General features: G+C 50.2%; 1 protein-coding gene across 4 annotated transcripts in view; it reads right to left on the bottom strand.

Annotated features, from left to right (window-relative positions):
* The window catches only part of RSPO1 (R-spondin 1), a 45,525-nt gene extending 25,096 nt beyond the window's left edge, over positions 1-20,429 (bottom strand). Inside the window, exons 1-3 of one of the 4 annotated variants that reach the window (XM_030539384.1) lie at positions 20,370-20,429; positions 19,653-19,887; positions 1,369-1,473 (exon numbers count right to left, since the gene is read on the bottom strand). In XM_030539384.1, coding sequence (XP_030395244.1) covers positions 1,369-1,411 — 43 coding nt within the window. In that variant the 5' untranslated portion in view covers positions 1,412-1,473; positions 19,653-19,887; positions 20,370-20,429. Of the gene's footprint in view, positions 1-957; positions 994-1,080; positions 1,474-19,652; positions 19,888-20,369 lie in introns of those variants that run through there. The other 3 variants (XM_030539385.1, XM_030539382.1, XM_030539383.1) reach the window with 3 other exon arrangements.
* Between the last annotated feature and the right edge of the window lie 2,011 nt (positions 20,430-22,440).

Below are 22,440 nucleotides of genomic sequence, written 5' to 3'. Positions count from 1 at the left end.
CCAACCTGGGCTAAGCTGTTAACTGCCGCTTGAGAGGCAGGGTAAGTACTGCTGAGTCAGGCTGGAGGTGGGCCCAACTGACTTTCACCAGTTTCTAAAAAGGGTGCGGCCTGGCTCACTGGGCTTGAGACAAGCAGAAGGTTTTTGCAGGAAGGGCTGAGGGTGAGCTAGAGTCTCTGGGATCTGCCAATCTCAGGCAGGAAGTTTAGGTTGAAATGCTCTTATTGCTTTGAGTTACCAGCACAGCCCATCCTTGGAAAGCTTGGTCACTAGCTCAGAGTCTGTGTGCTTTGTTAAAGAGGGGGCAGGGACTTGGCCCATTCATAATTCCTGGTGGAGCTGAGGCTGGAGCGGAAACTCCCTTTTTCAGTTTCCTGGATGCACTCGCCAGCCTTCAGTGCAGTGAATTTTCCTGATTCACCTGCAGCCCCTGTTGCTATTCTACTCCATGCACCTGCCGCTGTTCTCTTCCACACACTCTGTAGCCACTGCAGGCTCTCGCTGGCCTAGAAGCTGCAGGTTTCTTAATGGAAATCTGGAACAGGGCTGCAGGTTGTTACAAACCCAGAGCCCAGTAGTTCTCCCTTGAGCTACGAACTGGGGGCCAGCTTTGGGGGAACATGAGATCACTGTGTTCCTGGAGAGTCAGAGGAACCAGTTCCTGCTCTGAGCTCAGTAAGGGATGAGGGAACTGTCAGTCCAGCCAGTAGAAAAAGCTGGGTGCAGAGGAAGCAAACTTGGAAATGTTCCCTATCTGACAGCAAGACAAAGGGACGTATCTTTCCAGCCAGGATCCTTGCGGGATTTGTTAGGCACTGACCTGGAAAGACACAAACAGCCCCAGCCCCTGCCCTGAGGAGCTTATGCAGTCAGGGACAGAGCAACATGTCAAAGCGTTACCTTATGCTTTGGGCGTGGTAACAATCCCGTGCTACCACCCCCTTCTGCACTGCTTACCCTGAGCCAGCAGGTCCTCCCCTGTCCTTTGGGTGCCTGCGAACGCCAGGGGCATGTTACGCACAGACACTGACATTCTGCATCGCGAGAGGGAGTCAGAGAAGAAAAGCATTTCATACATACTTCGTCTTTGCCTCTTGCCCTTCACCACCTTGCTGCTGCCTGTCAGATCCATCAAGCTTAGAAAAACCACCACCAGAAACAGTCCAAGCTGCATAGTAACTTCCCAGTGCCTAGACTGCAGGGTGATTGAGAGTCCGTTCCACAGCGTGGTGTCTGGGTTTGCTCCTGCTAGTGTGTCTTGGGCTGGATCAGAAGTGAAAGTTTGCACACGATGCCTGGTACCGGACCATATCCGCACACCATAATATCAGCCACAGAAAACTTAGGTAGTAGGTAACATGAGTCTACCTTCAACCCCATAAGGAGCGCAGGAGCGTGGATCTAGTCCCATCTGGGGGCTCCCATGCCGTGAGCGTTAGCTGCTTGTAGCTTCCAAACGCACACCCACACAAACTGGAAGGGAAAAGGAACAGATTAACCTTATGGAATAATAAATGTTATTTTACGTCTAGTGCATAAACTGCTCAGCGGGACGCTGCAAGAATTAATATACAAGTGCAGGATGAAATAGAAGGCCGGGAGGAATAACAACATCACAGAGCCCTGGAAGGGCAGAAAGTGGGTGGGGGGGCAGGCAGCAGATCTGCAGGGAGGAGATTGACAGGTAAAATTACTTCACAGACATATCTGGAAGTTCCTGTTTGCTTAAAAACTAATAGCAACCTATTTCCTTTGAGAAAGTTAACATGACTGAGTGTAGTTTTTACATTGACTAAGGGATGGCCTATTTCGAGCTAGAATGTACTTAAAGTGCTACCAATCCCGATCACTGCTCATCTGACAGCAACCAGCTTGTAGGTGAGGCTCTTGTAGGCTGCCAGCTTCAGAGAAGTCTCCAGTCAAGTTGGCCTCATTGAATGTCTAGTGACTTAATGTGGGCAAGTAGCTATTGATGTGATTGTAGCTACTGAGATTTCATGCTGTGCGTAGGGACAGTGCTGCTCATCCTCCCTCACACAGACTAGGTACGATTGTCCCAGGTCAGAACCACAAGCCAAAATTTCCTATACAACAAAATTTAAAAAAATCTGGAAATAGCAAAATGACTTTTCTGGCATGTGTCAGTCAGCTTTGCCCAAGACAAGGCACAGGCCCCACGTTTTCCCAGCCTTAAAACATTGTTATTACCTGGAAAGTGTCCTAGATCATCCATTTTTTATAAATCGGAAATAACTGATAAATTCACCAAACCATGCGCAGGAGTTGTCATTTTAGGGCTGTCTCTTGTCTTTGCTCTGCTGGTACTGCAGATCCAGCCAGCAGAGGAAGCCCAAGTTAATGAACAAAGACTATCCTCACAGCGGTGCTGACATCACTGCAATGAACAGTGATGTACCAGTCGGGAAGCAATGGTGGCATGTGCATGTGGACAAATCGGGGCAAGAGCAACTCTGACAAAAAGCAAATTGTTCTGTGCCATTGTTCTAGGGGAGTAAAGAGAAATGAGAGAAAATGTCTGGGTGTAGGGTGACCAGATGTCCCGATTTTATAGGGACAGTCCCCATTTTTGGGTCTTTTTCTTATATGGGCTCCTATTATCCCCATCCCGTCCCGATTTTTCACACTTGCTGTCTGGTCACACTAGCTGTGTGTGTGACAATGTCCCTATAGTAGAAAAGGGTGCCAGCAATGTCTGTAATAGGGGATTGGAAGTCAGGGCCCCTGGGTTCTCATCTGCCTCCACTACTCATTTGCTGTGTAACCTCTGAACAAAACTCTTTCTTCTTTGTGCCCCATTTCTTCTATCTGTAAAATGGACTTAATATATTACTATTTGTGTTACAGTGATGCTCAACCAAGTACAGGCTTCCCTTTAGCTACTGCTGCACACACACGTTGTAACTGACAGCCCCTACCCCAAAGACCTGCTGGAAAGGTATGACAAGTGGGGTTCCGCAGGGATCTGTTTTGGGACCGGCTCTGTTCAATATCTTCATCAACGACTTAGATATTGGCATAGAAAGTACGCTTATTAAGTTTGCAGATGATACCAAACTGGGAGGGATTGCAACTGCTTTGGAGGACAGGGTCAAAATTCAAAATGATCTGGACAAATTGGAGAAATGGTCTGAGGTAAACAGGATGAAGTTTAACAAAGACAAATGCAAAGTGCTCCACTTAGGAAGGAAAAATCAGTTTCACACATCCAAAATGGGAAGAGACTGTCTAGGAAGGAGTACAGCAGAAAGGGATCTAGGCGTTATAGTGGACCACAAGCTAAATATGAGTCAACAGTGTGATGCTGTTGCAAAAAAAACAAACGTGATTCTGGGATGCATTAACAGGTGTGTTGTGAGCAAGACATGAGAAGTCATTCTTCCGCTCCACTCTGCTCTGGTCAGGCCTCAGCTGGAGTATTGTGTCCAGTTCTGGGCACCGCATTTCAAGAAAGATGTGGAGAAACTGGTGACAGTCCAGAGAAGAGCAACAAGAATGATTAAAGGTCTAGAGAACATGACTATGAAGGAAGGCTGAAAGAATTGGGTTTGTTTAGTTTGGAAAAGAGAAGACTGAGAGGGGACATGATAGCAGTTTTCAGGTATCTAAAAGGGTGTCATAAGGAGGAGGGAGAAAACTTGTTCATCTTAGCTTCTAAGGATAGAACAAGAAGCAATGGGCTTAAACTGCAGCAAGGGAGATTTAGGTTGGACATTGGGAAAAAGTTCCTAACTGTCAGGATGGTTAAGCACTGGAATAAATTGCCTAGGGAGGTTGTGGAATCTCCATCTCTGGAGATATTTAAGAGTAGGTTAGATAAATGTCCATCTTGGATGGTCTAGTCAGTATTTGGTCCTGCCATGAGTGCAGGGGACTGGACTCGATGACCTCTCGAGGTCCCTTCCAGCCCTGCAATCTATGAATCTATTCCTGCTCTCCAGATAAGTGCCTAATTGCGCATTGAATCTTGTTAAGTTTCTAGTCTCAGTGGCATCCTGTGACAGCAAATTCCATGGTCTAACTGAAGATCTGGATGACCCTTGAATAAAAGATGTTGAAAAAAAGCAACATGTTTTCATGATAAAAGCAGTTTCCTGCCAGCTCTAGCATGGACACTTCCCAGACTGAGCAATGAAGGATAAAAGGGGGAAGCTTCAGGATATGAGGTGTGATCAACAGCTACAGAGTTTGCAAACAAACCTAGCAACCGTACAGAACTGGCAATGTTGGCCTGGACTCCAGAATATGCACACTGCCCAGACAGTGCAGCCAAGGGAACATGTGCTCCTTCACTTTGGAAATGATCGAGGAAGTGATTTCTGTGTATTGTGTGTCTGGAAGAAGTGAGACCTCCCGGCTAATAGAAAACTCTGACACAGCTCTTCTGGGTGCAGCTGGCAATGCAAAACCCCACCAACTGCTGCCATTGTGTGGTGAATAAAGGGGACAACATTCACACTGTGAGATCAAATGAAACGGAAAATGATTTTAATCCCTTTAAAATAATTCTGCATCGCCAGTGCTCCCAGGGCCAGTCTAGATGGGTCTGGAACTCAGTGGGGGATGCAGTATGACCCCCACTTAGCTGGAAATGGGCTTGTGCTGATTCTAAACCGCGAGGAGCATGGCACAGAGAGAGTCCCATCCCCATGGTACCAGGATCTCTCACACGCTGAGGGGAACAGGGCTTTCGGCAGAGTTTGTACACTAGGAGCCCAGGTGCTTGGCTGGAGTAAATTGGTGCAGCTCCATTGGCTTCAATGGAGCCATGGTCATTTGCACCAGCTGAGGATCTGGCCGTCGGCCTCCCAAATGAGTCTGCAAACAGTTCAAGCCAAGTGCCATGCTGCTAATCTCAGCTATGCAGCAATCTGCCAGTGCCTCCTACAGTTCAGCGTGGCAGCCGCTCCCTCCCTCAGCGGGTCAGCAGCCAGCGAGCTGTTTACAATGCTCAGACTTTGGCTTCAGACCAGCACTTGCAAACGCAGCCTCGAATCCCACTAGCATGCAGGTACCAACCAGCGACAGTCGGCCAGGGGAAGAGGGCTGGACAGATTTTGCAAACCCATGCAGGCATTACCAACAGGAGGGGGTCACCCTCTGGTTCCTCACCCCAGGGACTTCTCCTGGGAAGTGTCCTGGCCTGGAGACACACTGGCTGACGAAGAGGATTCTGATGGTCATTCCTGTCACTTCCCCCCGGCCCATCACCACAATAGCCAAGAGCTTAGAGAAACTATATCTCCACTGCACTCTTCTGGGCATTAAACCCACTACTTTAAAGTATCACTTCTTGTGCATTCCCACCTCCCGTTACTCCAGGCTGACTTTGGCGTGCAGAGAACCCCCAGCCCTGCTAGTTCCTCTAGGCCAGCCCAGTGCATTTCCTAGTCTTCTGTCTCAGCGAGTGTCCAATGTCCCAGCCCAGGCAATGAGGTTTTCGTCCACGATCTTGAGAGCTGAGCCAAAGCCCAGTGCAGTTGGTGGAAGTGCCTCAGGGCCTTCGAGAACAGTTCTGGGCCCGCTGACGTCCTTTCCCCACCTCTCACTCCCTGTGGCTTAGCCTGCCTCCAGCTGGAAGGAACGGATCCACTCTTATGCAGCAGCTGAGGGTGAGAATGTGCCTCAGGGCCAGTGCTGGGGAATATTCAACTCCACTGCTGACCACAGGCCCCATGGCCAAGAGGAGTTCTGGGTTAGCTGCTCCGGGCAATCTGCATGAGAGGAAGGAAAGAGGTCTCTGGCGATGCCCAGGATGGGGGAGATCCCCCTTGGCAGAGGGCCAGTGCAGGGCCACCACTGAAATCTGCACAGAGGAGCTGGATTCGAGAAATCCCCTGCTCCTCCCCTGCTCTGATAGCATAACAACTCTGAGCACTGGTTGGCAGCAGGATCTGAACCCAGCACCCAACTACAGGCCTCTACCACTTGAGCTGAAGGAGTAAATCCTGTTAGCTGGTGGCAGTAATAGACCATCATCCTCTAATGGACCAGCTGCTGGAGGGGGACATGACCCCTGTCTTGCCCATGTGTTGAGAGAGCACATCTCCAATTGAGGTGTTCATGCTAAAATGGAAAGCTAAGGGCTGCTTTGATTGCAGAACGGTGCTGAGGCCTGTGAACTATTTCTCACACACCGGGCAAAGGGTCATTGCCATCCTCCTATCCCCGTGACTTTGAGCTTCCCCACGACCCTGCTATGGCCCCCCGAAAACTGCCCTGGCAGGAGCACAGCACTTCCCATGTGCTTGTCGTTAGATTCTGCAGCAGCATGGCGGGGGGTGGGCTTCAAATAAATAGTCACTCGGGTAAACACCAACTTGTGCTGTGCTTTGAAGGCTGTTTGCTGCAGGCTGCTTTATAAACACTGTCAAGTGCTTCAGTGAGGCCAGGAGTGTTTCCCAACGTGGGGAAGTGTGCAGGGGAGGCCTGACCCTTGGGCAGCGCTAGCCCCTTCCCCCGGCCCGGACTGACACACACACGAAGAGAGAGCATGCACGGTCACATGGCGCAGCATGGACATCCAGCTCTGGAGCAGAAACATTTTGCAGAGGAGGATTGTGGCTGAGTTTGGGCCCTTCTGCAGCAAAGTGCACATCCTATACACTTGTCCTAATCTGCAATCACCTTCCCAGCTGCCGGGGGGTGAGCAGCAGCCAGCAGCTCCCAACATCTGCAGCCAGGCGCTTCCCATACCCAGAGCTTTGGACTGGTCCTAGTGTTCTCACTTTACTCCATGGGGCCCAGGCAAGGTTCACAGAGCTCATCAGAGAGGCACAGTTTGCCCTGGATTTGGGCCCACCTAGTGCCCCACCTCCCTGGGCTCTGCTCTCACCAGAGGGAGTCACTGAGGTGCCATAGGAGGGAGGCAGAGCTAGCAAAGGCAGCAAAAAGCATTCTCCTCTAAACAAGTGTCTGGGGCTCCAGGACAGGATCCCGTCTGCCACAGGCGCTCCTGGGGAGCCTCCATCCATGACACAGTGAGGCCAGGAGCATGGCTACAGGGAGGTGGGGGGGACGTAGTCTTCTCTGGACACACACGGCGGGGTTTGCACTGGAGCAACAGGCAGCCAGGCTCTTATCACAGACTAGACAACACTGACTTGTGAATAGGGCACAAGATTGCCTGACGGTTACAACCGCTCTGTGTTTGTGACTAAAGCTAGATGGCATTGAGTGCAGGGAGCATTTCTGGTCCAATTCCTCGACATCTGCGCTAGCTTCCAGCTGCAATTCTGTGTGTTGCCTTTGATCTAGAAAGCCTTGTGTTGCTTGGGACTGAATGTGAAGCCCAGCAGTCTCCCCACGTGCACCCTGCCGCTGAGGAGTTCATGGTAACATCTGCAGGCCAGAGACAGGGAATTCGCAGAGAGGGGAGAGGGCTGGACTCTGGGATGCATTTCCCTTGCTGCTCCAACACACTCTGAGATTCAGGAGAAAAGGGAAATTTTCCAAAACTCACTCTCAGAGTAGACCAGGGTGGAGGATTTGCAAAAAACAATGAATCTGGCATGTCCTGCCTTCTTCTCCCCCTGCAGATGGGATCCAATTCTCCCAAAGGAAATCCTGGTGCAAAATCAGTCGCCGAACAATTTCTGCAGACCATTCTCGGCCCACAAGCCATTCATTACAGTGGTTAATTTGTGCCAGGTCAGAGTCCCAGCACCTCTGGGCCTGGGAGTTCAGAGCCACAGCATGTCTGGGCTTGCCATGTCAGTTATGACAGTAAAAAAATTGCTTGAGCCCTGGCATCTCTTTCATTACAAATAAAACACTGGTTCCTTGCATGCGTTCAGTATTTGAAATTCCAGCACCATTCCTTTTGATTGGACACACTGGTCACATGGTAGCTTTCCCTTTGCTGATTATAGCAGATTTCTGGTTCAAATAGTCATGATTATGAATTCAAAATTAGCTTCAGAGAACCCTCTCCAGTCCTTCTGCAGAATTCGCTGTCTAGGCAAACATTCCCAGCTGTAAACACAGCTGCTAGAACTTTTGCAGAGAAAGCTCCCCGCACGCAGAGGGCCAGCATCATGTCTGTGCACCACTTACATCCCACTTAAACCCTCCATTTGGGCCTTCTGCCGTGCAAAGGCCTTGGAGTTTCATCTGGAAAGCAACCTCAGAGGGTGCCAACATACTTGAATCAAATTCCTTTCATTTTCCATGTTCTACCCCAGACAAAACCTCAGAAGCCTGGGCTGGCTGCTGGCCCAGCAGAGCAAGTGAGTTTGTGTCCTGGCTGGAGATGGGGCATGCTGAGATATTTAGCTAAAATTTGGCTTTGCTGCAGACACTTCTGAGATTTTAAAGCTAGAAGGGGGCTAGTCTGACCTCCTGTGTAACTACATCTCAAATACACAGGAGAAGTCAGAAACAACAGATTCCAGTGTTCCCCGAAGACTGCAGCCTAAACCCTTGAGGTGCTTTCATTTGTCACACAGAGAAAGGGGAAAGTGAATGGATGGGGCAGGAGGACCTGTTTCCAGCTCTTCCTCCCAGTCTCATGCCATGAAATATGATTCTTCAAGCTATTGAAGACATCAGTCAAGCTCAGGTTGCTGCAAACTATTCCCAGTCTAAATATTAGCAGGGTAGTAAGAGATTTATTCCGTTATCCCATCGGTCGAGAGAATTTAGGGTAACCTGAATTGCTCTGTGTTCATTTGTGGAGAAACTTGTCCTAGCATCCAAGATGACAGCAAGCCTTCTTGTTTGCAATTCTGTCAGGATAAATTGGTACTTGGGAGCCCCATTCAAACCAAAAAATGTAAACCATCTGGATAATTCACCATTAGCCTCCTCCACATGAGGTGAGATAGACCAACATGATCTGCCTGGAAGATTGCAGAAAAAATCCATAATAACCAAATTGCTGATATATTGCTCCTTGCTAAACATATGCAGCTATCCGTAATGTAAACGGGCTCTCCTGAGGTTTACTGAGTCGGGGAGAGAAGGACCAGATGCTTGTGTGAGGACTGGAGACAGGACAAAGGAGATAATATTCCAATGGCAGCAGCATATGACCCCTTGTGAAGTCCCACCAGCTTGCAAGTGTCACTCAGTCACCGGGCGATGCTCTGGAACTGCTCCCCACCAAGCCAGTCAGGACTTTGGGGAGCCTCCTCTCCCTTGGAGCAGACTTGTTCAGGGCAAGAAGCTCACATGGCTTCACCTCCTGGGTCTCTCCTTGGAGCATTCAGCATCCTCTGTCCCTCCGTGCGCTTCCCACACCGAGCCTGCCCCAGCGGGGTCCTGGGGAAGCCACAGAGTCCTGCACCCCCACTTGCAGTCAGACGTTGACCCTCAGCCAGCCAGTAACACAGAGGTTTAATCGATGACAGGAACAGGGTCTAAAACAGAGCTTGTAGATACAGCAAACCGGACTCCTCGGCCGGGTCCATTCTGGGGGGCAGTGAGCCAGACCCCCACATCTGCACTTCACTCCTAATCCTCAGCCAACTCCAGACTAACAACCCCCTCCAGCCCCTCCTCTCTCCTCAGCCCCTTTCCTGGGCCAGGAGGTCACCTGATCTCTTTGTCTCCAACACCTTCAGCTGGCACCTTTGCAGAGGAGGGGCCCAGGCCATCAGTTGCTAGGAGACAGAGTGCCAGGCATTTAGGTGCACTGGCCCCTTCCTCTGCAGCAATCACACACCCTTATTCCACCACCTAGATATTAAGAACTGCATAGGGGACACTGAGGCACTGACACAGTATTCAGAGAAAACATTAAGAACATTCCCAGTTCGTCACAGCAAGCACAAACCCTGCCTGCTGGATACATGATAAGAATGTTTGGGGGAGCAGAAGCTGGCATCATGGCCTGGAGCTGGGTGAATAATCTTCTCATTTGTAATGCACAATTTATCTGATGAATTTCACAGTGTTAGTTCCTTGCACAAAGGGCAGATTTCTGGAATTTAGTCATTCTTCCAAGTTATTTCCCAAATGGTTTCACTGCCGCTTTGCTGCAGGAATTCAAAAGCTGAGCTGTTTTGATTGGGTGTGTAGGTGACACAGTATGGCTCTTTCCCGTCTGCACTGCTGTAATGCTTACGGTCAGGTTTGCAGCATAAATACTCACCATTACACATTCAGAATTTGTTTTCCACTAATATTTTGCAACATTGATTTAAAATTCACTGTTCCGGTGAAAATTCTTGTCTGTACAGCTCACCGGCTGGCTGGGACATTTGTAGAAAGGGGACACAGTCCAGGAAAATCAAATGACTATTTGCTAGAAACAATGTGTGAAATTCATCCCATGCAGAGAGGGGGCAGCATGAGGCAGGTCAGACACGTGATAGGGCCAACACCACCCTAGAGTACCAGCCTGTGGAGTGCCCCTTTGCTCACTCTCTACAGCATCCCAGGCTTTGGGGTTTGAAGTGGGGTGTGGGCCCAGGGTCGGCCCCTCTCCAAGTACTCATTTCATTTTTGTTTTTAAAACAAATGTGCTTTGGCCATCGCTGCTCCCCCCCACGCCCAGCACTGCACAGTTTGCCAGGTGCATGATGGGGTTTTCTGCTCTTCCTTTAGTGTTAGGCACTGCACTGGGGAAGGCTAGAGGCAGGCACCAGACTAGAGAGGCCTTCGTGGTGAACCCTAGGTTCCTAAGGCCTCCTCTACATGTAAACTTGCACCAAAGTAACCAGGCCAGGCTGTAGCAGGCTAATGCCTTGGGAGGTGTTTGCTTTGCCACGTGTCTGACAGGACCCTCCACTTTGTGGTCTCAGTCCTGTTTACTTTGCACCCTTCTCATGCCTGCTTGCATTGCTAGCCCCCTGGTCCTGACAGCTGGTCAGCCTATTGGAGTAGACCAAACCCACTTCAGCATGTTCAGATGAGCTGTCGCCCGTTGCCTGACACGCCCAGATCAGGATTGCAGGGGAGAATGAGTTCTGATGGGCAGTCAGGCAGGTAGGTTGAAGACAGACACTGATGGAGCTTTCTGCATCATACTGGGTTAAATCCCGGGTTCAGAGCCATGGCAAAAGACTACAGCATGTCTCACAAGTGTCCCAGAGGACAAACCACCAGGTGCCTGTGCTCCCAGCCTTGTGCACAGGTGCAGACGGGATTTGTGCTGTCATCCTGGTTTGGCAGTGGGGTGCCTCACTCACTGTGCACAGCTGTGAATGACACACAAGCCGCTAGGCAGGGGACAGCCTGGCCCATCATTTTCATCCTAAATTTGCCTCCATCCTCTATAGCACAAGTGTCTGTGTCTCCACTTGTGAAGTATTTAGATTGGATGCCTCAGACCGTGCTATTAGCCCATCAGGCTGCAGATTGTGAGCCCCCTGCGGGCATGGCACTGGCCTTTTTCTGTTTCTGTTTCTTTTACAGCCACTATTACAATGGGTCCTGAAGTGTGAGTAGGGCCTGGACATGCTACTGTCAGATACCAGTGGGCCATAATAAGATTAATGAGGCGGTGGACCTACACCTGCAATGCAAAGAACGACACACTTTACCATGAGACAGACATGGGTATTATGGGACACGTGGCCCCCATCCCATGATCCAGACCCGCGCTGTAAACCTCGCACAGAAAGTGAGAAGTAGCATGCGATTTGCTGATAAGCATCGTCTTCTTTTGACAGGCTGGCAGCTCTCCCTGGTACAGAACAGCCATTGGTCCCTGCCTACAGCCCACCAGCATCAACACACCACATCTTGCACAAGCTCTTGGCACATAATAGAATCAAGAATCTAAACACTTGGGAAGCGGATGGGTCTGCAGCTCATGGCTAGATTAGAGCAACACTGTGCCTGAGCTGAGTCCTGCACCCCTAGCAGCTGTGCGGTTGGATACCGGGAGAGCAGCATTGCCTACACAGCCATTCCTGCTCAAGAAAGCAGAGTTTTTCGTTCATATTTTTATGATGCTTGTTGTCTAATGTTGGCTCCACCTGTCCCCTGCTACCAACCTACAGCAGCAGCCCTGTTCTATCTGACATGATTTTCCAGCCACCTGGAGGCCAAGCAATAGAGTGAACTCGAGCCAGTTAGCCCAGCCCTATGGTCAGGGAACTATTTACATTACTGCAAGAGTAGCCCTTGGAGTCAGAGCCTCGTGGCCCAGGCACTGGCAGTTCTGCTCAGAGATTAGAGCTTTCCCCTCTTTGCATGTCGCACGCCAAACCCTCTGTGATGCAGCCACTGTCACCTTCTGCAGGCATTAGAAGTGACAGCTCAACAACCCAGAAATGATACAAGAACACTGCGTCTCTGGGAACTTCACAGCTCTGTTAGTGTCTGTTCTGGGGCCAGACTTTTTATGACCTCCACTTCAGATGGTATGAATCCATTTGTAAACAAAAGTAGTTGCAGTAGGTTACAGAGAACTAACTGCTGGCTGTGCAGCATCTGCCACTCAGGGTCTGTCTGTCTCAGAGGCCCCATGTCTTCTGCCATCCCTGGCACCCACCCCTTGCTACAGAACTGTGCACCTGGTTGCAAAGAACACTTTCCAAACATGGACCAAGTGTCAGAGGAGGTGGTAGTATCTGCCTGAGTCTGCAGACTGCCTGAAATGCTGGGCCAAATTCTCCACTGGTGTAAACTGGACCATCTTCAAAAGTGCCTCCTCCTACTTTCAGCTTGCTAGGAAATTCTCCTCTGCTCCCACCCACATGTTTGTCAGGTTCCAGTAACTGACAGCACGTGAGACTGATGGCTTACAGACACAGGACCACTTGACCGTGCACAGACTCTTGACCGCCCAGGTTCAAGAAAGAAGAATTCAGACTGGAACGGGTGCAGAGATGGGCTACGGAGCTGATCAGGGGGATGAAGAGCCTGTCTTTGAGAGGAGACTGGAAGAGCTCGGCTTGTTTAGTCTAACACAGAGAAGGCTGAGAGGGGATCTGACTGCTATAAATACATTGGGGATAAATACCAGGGAGGGCGAAGAGCTATTAAAGCTACAGAACAATGCTGGCACAGAACAAATGGGAATAAACTGGCTATGAACAAATTCAGGCTGGAAATTAGAAGGTTTCTAACCACAAGAGTGGTGGAGGTTCTGGAACAGCCTCCGAGCGGGAGTTGGGTGGCAAACAACAATTAATTTTAAGAGAGAACTGGACAAATGTATGCGTGTGATTGTATGACAGGTTGCTTGTGACGGTGGGGACTAGGACTCAACAGTCCTGGGGTTCACAGTTTACATTTTATGTTCCTAAAAGCTCATGCTTCATGGTTTCAGGTAGCCAGCTGCAGGGGTCAGGAAGAGATATCCCACCCCTTCCCTCCCCCAGTGTATTCTGGGTTTTTCCTTTAACTCCTTTTTCTGATGCATTGGGGTGGCCATGGCTAGAGATGGCACTGAGCATTCTCCCTCTCAGGTGCTTGCCTGGCTGGTTCTTGCTCACGTGCTCAAGGTATCACTGGCTGCCACACGTTGGCAGTGACCTGGGGTGCTTTTGTGGGTTTTTTTGTTGTTGTTGCCTTCCTCTGCAGCTGGGTGCGGGTCACTTGCCAGGATTACCTGGGTGTCTCTCACGTAATTGTCTCCCTGCCACTGTGGGGGCTTCGCGCTCTGGTGCACTTCAGTCCTTCCCCATCCTCATGGCCCAGAACAGTCCAGTCTCCTGAGGGCTGTGATACTTTGGCCTCATTTCAGTAGTTGGGTTTAGTCTGCGGGCGGAGGCCTGACACATACAGGAGGCCCAAGCAGCTGATCTGGTCCTGTCTGGCCTTAAACTCTATACTTAGCATAAATGTAGCCCATTGCATTGCTAGGCACTGGTGTGCTTTACAAGGCTGGGTAGCTTCCATTATCCCCATTTTATGGATGGAGAAACAGAGACATACCAATGGCCACCCAGCAAGTTGGTGGCACAGCTGGAGCTAGAAATCAGGCCTCCTGCATCTCCCACTTTGCTCCATCTCGCAGCCAGGGCAGCCTTCCCACCCATACTTGGAGCTGCTTGTGTGATGCTCCCAGCCAGTTACCAGGAGCAGCAAAGCCCAGCTATTACACACTTACAAATCTCGTCGGGAAGGTCAACTAATCATTGGAGAGATTTGGTGTGGACAGGAGAATCTTTTTCTGCCAATGGTGCCTAGTCCTCAGCATCGTTAAATAAACCTACTTCATAAATACAGATTAAAATAAATCTTCAGAAGTTAAACAAAGTGAAACGCCAGCCTTGCACGCAGTGATTCAGCCTGTGTTTATATTACACCAGCTCCGCTTTGCTTTGCCTTTCCCTCCCATTAAAAATGTGCAATGAGGTTACTTGGAGATAGTGAGGGGTAGCTGTTAGAAGGTTTGCTTGGAGGGGTGGGCTGAGGCAGGTGATCTGGCTTCTAGTTCTGAAGCTGCCACTGAATTGCTAGTTCCCCCTGGACAAGTCACTTTTCCTCTCAGCCTCAGTTTCCCCATCTGGAGAACCAGGTGAGTGCTAACACTCGCGCAAGGGAAGTGCTTTGAGATGCTCCAGCGAAGAGTGCCACGTACGTTCATCGCTGGATCACTTCACCACCAGAGCGTGCCTGGCATGCCTCCGGCCAGCAAGCATCCATCCACATACACACTCAAAGCCACTTTGTTCTGCTTAATCCCTCAGGCAATAAAAATAAGAGGCATTAAGTCAATGTCCTAACCAGAAGGCCTTTATTTGATATTATATTTCAGAGCCAAAGTTCTGCCAAAACCATAAACCATCAAGCTAAGCACTGAAAGAAATAAAAAACCTGGCAGTAGAATTCTCCACAGCATTGTTGAGGTTTGAGTCCTTCTGCCGGCTTCTGCAAAGCATTCCCAGCAGCTCTGCTGGGAGCCTAGCAACAGGGACTGCATCTAGAACAGACTCCTGCCTGCCAGAGGTCCCACCTGCCCCTTGCCACCACCTTGCTTGGCTACATTACCACGTCGCTTTCACATCCACCCATCATCCTGAGCTGGGCCCCAGAGTCTCTCTCCAGGCTGTATCCTGCAGCTCATGTTGTCACTGCCCATCCGCATTGGGTGGAGATACCATTGCGCTGGTTAGACTGATGAGGAAGAATGCCCTTGTGGTAAAGGGGCTAGACTGGGTCTCAGTACACCTGGATTCAGTCCTTGGTTCTGCCACAGAGTCACCATGTGACTTATTCTTATCTGTGAAAAGGGGGTGATAATACTCTATTTCTTTCACCCTTAGTCTGCCTGGTCTATTTAGACTGTAAGCTCTTGAGAGCAGAGACTGTCTCTTACTAAGTGTCTATACAGCCCCTAGTACACAGTATGCCTCTAGGTACAATACTACTAAAATATTAATTAATCATTACTACATGTACCAATGCTCCAGGATCACCTGTGGTGCAATACATTATAAACCATCACCTAAGGTAGGAAACTTCCTACCCATAGAAGACTCTCATCATCTTCAGTTTGCTTCTATAAAAGACACTCTGTAGCGAAAGAAGCCACCTCCAAGAGCAAACCTGGCAAGTGCAAAAGGTGTTAACCCTCATTGGAATCCAAAAGGGAGCCCTGAAGTTCTGGGCGTGATGACGAGGTCAGGTGCGTGTGTGAGGGAGGGAGAGACACAGTACCTGCGTTCTTTCTGCACCTTAGTGTGCCTTCTGCACCTTAGTGTGTCTTCTGGCACCGTTATAAATGCACAGGAGGCATCACGTCTGGCACTGCTACATTACATGGGATTGGGAGCAGATTAGGAGTGTGTCTGGGGATTTTGTTTGGGACAGGTCCAATGCAAATGTTCCTTAATTTCCCCCAGTAGTTTTTTGCACAGTAGAACTTACATTGCATATTTGCAGGAGCATCTGCACAAACTGTCCCTGGGTTCGGTAATGCACTTACAAAATGCAAACTACAGATGAAAAGCAGAGGTCCAGATGAGGGAGAGAAGACTCAGAAGAGGTGTTTCCAGCTGTGTTTTCAGAGCAGACCAAGGTGGGGCTAAATTTGCGGCAGTTCCCTAGAAGCACCCTCTGAATATTTCTGCTAAACTCAGTCACTGACAGCCAGGGTTGCCTCCCTCACAAATACTTAGCAGAGTTAAAGACAGAGAGACAAGAGAAGAAGCACCTGCTCACATTGCATGAGGACAGAACCCCCCACTCTTCCTCTGAGACCCTCAGAGAACTAGTGCAAAGCCCTAAACAATTCTGAGCAAACTGCCGAAGGCTGCAGGCTGGTCGGCTCACAAACGTGCACCTCTTCGGTTAAACTGCTGCAAGCACCTGTTCTTTCGGTTTAAGAGCATCCACACAGCAGTTTGCATCCGTTTAATTACATTGTTTTAAATTCACACCAAGTCTCCATGGCTGAGGCCAAGGGTATGGCTACACTTGCACTTCAAAGCACTGCTGCGTGTGATCGGAGCGCCAGCTCTCCCAGCGCTGCACGTACTCCACATCCTCTGCGGGTGTAGAGAGCTCTCCCAGCGCTCCATGTACTCCACATCCCTTACGGGTGTAGCTTGCAGTGCTGGGAGCCGCGCTCCCAGCGCTGCAGCATTGATTACACTGAGGCTTTACAACGCTGTATCTTGCAGCACTCGGGGGTGTTTTTTTCACACCCCGAGTGCGAAAGTTGCAGCGCTGTAAAGCGCCAGTGTAGTCAAGGCCCAAGTGTCCATTCGGAGCATTTGCCAGTAGAGCAACATACCTAGTGTGGACACCGTTTATACCCTAGAACTGCCCCTTTGCTGGTATAGCTTATTCCACCCCCTGTGCAAAATAAACGAAAAGCGCAGTTTTGCTGCTATAGCTATGTCTGCATTAGGGCCTTTTGGTAGCACATCTGTGCTGGTTAAAACTCACCTCTTCTCATACCGCTGACCAACAGAGCTACCAGGGCTGGCCAAAGTTTGCAATAGAGACCTGCCCTGAGAGAAGCCAGCATGAGTCAAAAGCTGCTGTGCTAATTGCTCTGTGCAAAAGAGGATGAAACACAGGGGCTCAGAATCCCAGGGCATCATGCAGCCCTGTCTGTGCAGAGGATGAAGCCCCATGCAAAGCGAGCATCTGCTAAACACAAGATTCCTAAAAGGATTCCCAGCACTCTTGCCGTCCTGTCTAAATGTCACGCAGGCTTCAAAATCTGAACCCTGCAGAGCCCCAGAGTCCTGCACAGCCCCTCGGAAGCAGATCAAAAAACAAGACTGGGAAAAATCAAGAGAGACCCCAGCTTTGTTTGGGACAGGACAAGGAGGTGGGTGGTGGAGATCTTGTGCTTTCCATGATCAAGGCATTCCAGCAAGTTTAGCTGTGAACTAATTTGCAGTCTATCTTCCTGGGGGGATTCTACTGCTGCCCTTGAACAGAGAGACTCAGGGGACTAAGCAGCAGCTGGGTCAGGGACCAGAGAGATGCAGGGAGGACTCCAGCAGCACAAGCCGGGGTGTGCCACTGGGCTGCCCCCAAAACCTGGCACTGCTCAGCAGCTCACACAACCTGCCGGGTTGGTCTGTAATGCGAGGCTTTCTCCAGCAGACACAGGACAAGTCCAGCATGTAAAAGCAACTTGGGGAAGCTAAAATCAGAAGGTGTGATCCCAGGAGCTGTCAGCTGGGGCTGTCTGAACCAGGGATACTTGACAAAACCTGATTATTCTTCTGTCTGTTTCTACTACAGGATTCATCTTAACCATACCCCAAAGGAGGGCATCTCTTCGGGTCAGGGCTATCTCCAGATCCCCAGCTGAGGGAACGGGGTTGAGCTGGGAGCAGACTTGGCATGGGAGAACCTTGCCCTTCTCAAGATTTTCCTCTCTTTGCCCCATCCCTGCTTTCTCCATCTGGTGTTCCTTTTACACCTCCAGCGGTGTGTGCAGGGGCGGATCCAGGCACCAGCGCTCCAAGCATGTGCCTGGGGCGGCAAGCCACGGTGGATGCTCTGCCAGTCGCCACTAGGGCGGCAGGCAGGGTGCCTTCGGCAGCTTGCCTGTGGAGGGTCCACTGGTCCTGCGGCTTCGGTGGACCAGCGGACCCTCTCTGCTTGGGGCTGCAAAATGTCTAGAGCCGCCCCTGGGTGTGTGTATGTGTGTGTGGGAGCTGAGGTCTATCTGAGTGCAAATCTGTGCAGCCTTTTACATCCACTGATATTTGACACAGAGGCAGGTGTTAGCCTAGGCTGGAGAAGAGGCAGGTTCAGGTCCCTGCTCTGCCGCAGACATCTGATGTGAATTTGGGCAAATCCCTGTCTCTCTGTGGCTCCCTTTACCTAGCTGTACAATGGTGAGGATAGCCCAGCGCTGCCTCGCCAGGGGTGCTGAGGATAGACCTGGTAAATATTCCGACGTTGCTCAGATTGCTATGGTGCCAGGTCCCAGATAAATACCTTAGACTGACCGAAATAATGGGAACCACCCAGGAACCTTCATCTCTCAGTGCAAGCTGGCTGTCTCTCAGGGGTCTCAGCTGTGAACAGCCCCACCCCAGGCACCTGTTGTGCCACCCTGAGCAGTACGTACTCCTGGGAGTTGTCCCACTGGGTGCATGGATCCCTAGGCAGGGGACAAAGGTTTCTCGCGTTGCTCAGCTCTGTGCCCAAAAGTGCTGGGCAGAGAACTCAGTGCCCGCAGAGCCTGCCTCTGCTGGCAGGACAGTACTTTACATGCCTACCTCTCCCAAGTGATGCGTCTCCCTAGGGCACTGCTCTCCATCATGAGGGAAGTGCAAAGGACCTCATAGCCCTGACTTTGCAGGAGACAACAGGAATCTGCGGGACAGAAAGTCCCCAAACTCCTAGCGTTCTGCCCTCTCCCAGCTATAGGCAGATGGCACCAAGAGCCCTTTGTTCCCTGATGTGCTCCCCACAGAGCAGCTGTTTTTCTCCACACTCTGACCTTTCATTAAACAAAGCAAACCCAAACATCATCCGCCAGCCCCTCTGGTTGTGGGAACACCCCCTAGTGCGAAGCCCAGTGCCCCGTTACCTCACCGGTTTGACAGCCAAACAGGGAGACAGCAGCACTTCCCAACGGGTGAACTCCCCCTGCACATCAGCAAGGGGTGTTAACTCGGATGTCTAATTACGACCAGCATCACTTTTAATTGTTTCCACGCTGTTACTCCTGTGAGAAACAGCCAGTCAACACACTTATCGGGTGCTGTGCAGGTACCTGCTATGCACAGATGGCCCCTTCGTTTGCAAGGAGGCTGAATTATCATTGGCAATTTAAATATGCAAATAGTTTCCTACTCAGTTAGCTATCCTCCACCCCAAACCCCACTTTGCCTCCAGCATTTATAATGGTGTTAAAAATATTAAAATGTGTTTTTAGTGTATAAGGGGGGTCGCACTCAGAGGCTTGATGTGTGAAAGGGGTCACCAGTACAAAAGTCTGAGAACCCCTGTCCTAATACATATTTCTGAATAACTCTCCCTTGTGTCCTACATTAAGATCTGGCATGTAACATACAAGCAGAGAACAGAAATAACCCACCTTCCCCATAAGGCTTCTCCCAGCTTGGTGGTTGGGGCATTGAGGAAATCCTCACAGAGTTTGCTGAAATTCTTCACAGCTTTCCATTGTCTTAATTCATTAGCCATATTGTAGGAGGCAAACCCACAAGTCAGAAGCCGACAAGGCTCACACTCCTAGCTAACAGCCTGCATTGCAAAAGCTTAATCTAAACAAACATGCATTGTGAAACCCTTACCTCGGAGTTGTCAGTCACTCATGATGGCTGAAGAGACTCTACTAGTTTCTCAGTTTTAAAATACCGCAAGAACAATCACAAAAATCCTCTGTTCCTCCAGGGAAAGTTACACGCGAGTTTCTGTCAAAAAAAAAGAACATCCCTGCGAGCTCACGGGGAAATCTGGTGCAACAGGGCTTCTGGCGGTTGTTTGGCTGGTTGGTTTTGAAGCAGATTTCAAATAGCCTCACAAACTCTGCGGAGAGAAACAAACCCTTCTGGGATGTGCAGGATTTCAGCTCGTAAAGATTGCCCAGGCTAGTTTATACTCCATCAGCCCACACTGCTCCCTGTGTATGTGATCATATCAGAGCAATTGGCACATTAATAACGCCTGCTCACAAGGCCGCAGACTCCATCCCCATTCAAGGAATATGGTTGTGGGTTGTTGTTTTTTTTTTTTTTAATTATTATCATTACCAGAGTATCCAGCTTTGTAAAAGCATCCAGTGCAAACTCCAGCATGAGGGAATTCCACCCTACTAGTACCACCTCCTAAGACAATATCCAGCCAAAATATTCTGACTGTTGCAAAACCCGGACTGGAGCTCACCAAAGGACCATCCAATGTAACATCCAGAGCCAACAGGGTCTCAGTAAATCCCAGCAGGGTGACATAACATAGGGTTCTTTGTAGTCTGTTTTATTTATGGCTGTTAATTTTAATTCCTTACTTACATTTCAGTGGTAACTGGCATATGAAGTCTTCAGCAGTCACTACTGCATCTGTTAACAAACACAACAAATATTAAAAGCAGCTTGTTACCCTCTCGAGGGGAGACGAGACTAAGTAGATGAGTGTTCAAGCCTAGTTATTTTTCAGTCTGTAACTGTGCTGCAGGAGGAAATATTCATGCTTAGGAAGTTAAAGATTTTCTTAGGAGAACAACCCTGCTGTGGCAGGGAGCTGTGCTCTGATACCTCCCGGCCCTGATTCCTAATCTGCATCAGTTGCTGCCTTTCGTCCAGTCCTGCCCAGCTGCGTTACCCCCTTGCTTTCCTCTCCTGAATATGGACATGTAGAGAAGGCCAGTGGCTAACCTCTACTTTGCATCATGAATTAATTCAGACATGTTAGGAAAACGCAGGAAGCGCAAGTGATAGAGGAACCCCCGAGATCACAGACAATCAGCTTTCCCACCCGCTGTTTCTGCATTGCCCATGGGTCTGCTCCCAGTGTAGCCCATGGTAAATGTCCCCTTGGCTTTGATGGCAGCAGGTCATGCCTAAGGCTGTGCCATGGAGTAATGATGTGTCCCAGCATGACTGGCAGTCACACCATGCTAGGCTGCGTGAGCCCATCAGATCCACAGGACTGGGCTGTCTGGCCCAGGAATGAGAGGTCTCCATGAACACACAAACTGGAAGCCCTGGTAATTTGTGCTCATTAAAATTCTCATATTAGATGTTATCTCCTGGGCCCTGGCCAACTTTCACATTAGGCAACTGCATTCTGCATCCCTAACACCTCCGTGCCTTTATCGTCGATACAGAATTCTTCTCCGGTCCCTCTCTGACACTGCGGTGCTGTGCTGCGACACAAATGCTGGGCTCCACCCGACAAGTGGCTGTGTTTCAGCAGTGGGGAAGTGATCCATCTATCTGGAAAATGTCTGTCGAACACTTTAGGACCCTTTGGGATCAAAGATATTCTTACTGCCATCATTGCTGTCCTGACACAACACTGTCTCGGTGACATGTCAACGTCACATCCCAGCACAATGTCCCACATTTGGGGATGCTCTCTCTGTTATACAAAATGACTTAAATGACCCACCCAGTGTTTAAAAGAAACCCAGTAGCCATAAAGCACCAGCCCTCCCCTCCCAACCCCCACCGGCCAGCAGATTAACATGACCTGATGAGCTGACAAGCTGGACAGGTTCTTTGTTCCATGCTGGTGGGGTGCAGCCCTGGCAGCAGCTCCCTGATCCTCTGGCCCTGGTGGCAGTTGAGTAAAACCTCCAGCCTGACGTAGTGCTGTTATTTCTAAACTACATAAAGTTCTATATGAGAACCAATGCTCATTTGTTTCCCTGGCACCAGCGAGGTGATATGGCCAGCAGAGCTGGTATTCCCCTGCATGTCCATTCCTCCTTCCCAGCCCTGCACACACAGAGCCTGCCAGCAGCATTAGGCAGGGAGAGTGATTCGGAGATCTGCTGAGCTCTCCCTCAGGGAGGAGTCCGATACCTCCAGGAGTTGCAGCGCTGCAAGGAGGGCTGCTCTCGGAGAACAGAGTCCCCCACATCGCAATCACCCAGAGTAGCCACAAACGTCCTTGCCTGCTTTGTGTGGTGCTGGGGACGCCCCCAGCAGCTCAGTCCCCCTCGCTTTGCAGAGCCGGGGTGCTCCGCCTGCGTGGCACCACTGCAGTCAATGGCATGAAATAGGAGCAAGGCCCAGGGGAAGCAGGCGCTACACATCCACTGAATCAGCTCAGGCTCCAGCGCATGACCCACATCCATTGTCTTGACGCTCCAGGGACTTGCAATACAGCAAAGCTCTTGCGGGGGAATTGTCCTGTTGCAGAGGGCCTAGGCACCACTTTAGTTCCACTTCAGCCTCAGAGCGTGTCCTGCAGCCGCTGCTTACGGCACTGAGCGAAACTGTCCGACTGTTACCTTGTGCCCCACCCAGCCGTTGGTTGCTTATATCTACCTGCTGTTTCACACCTTACATTAAACTGTCCACTCTTCGGGGCAGGGAGGGTCTCCTGTTCGATGTGTTTGGGCAGTGCCAAGCACAG

This window comes from Gopherus evgoodei, chromosome 20, assembly GCF_007399415.2.
Source record: "Gopherus evgoodei ecotype Sinaloan lineage chromosome 20, rGopEvg1_v1.p, whole genome shotgun sequence".
In the NCBI taxonomy this organism is placed as follows: Eukaryota; Metazoa; Chordata; order Testudines; family Testudinidae; genus Gopherus; species Gopherus evgoodei.
This window is presented reverse-complemented; position numbering and strand designations above follow the sequence as displayed.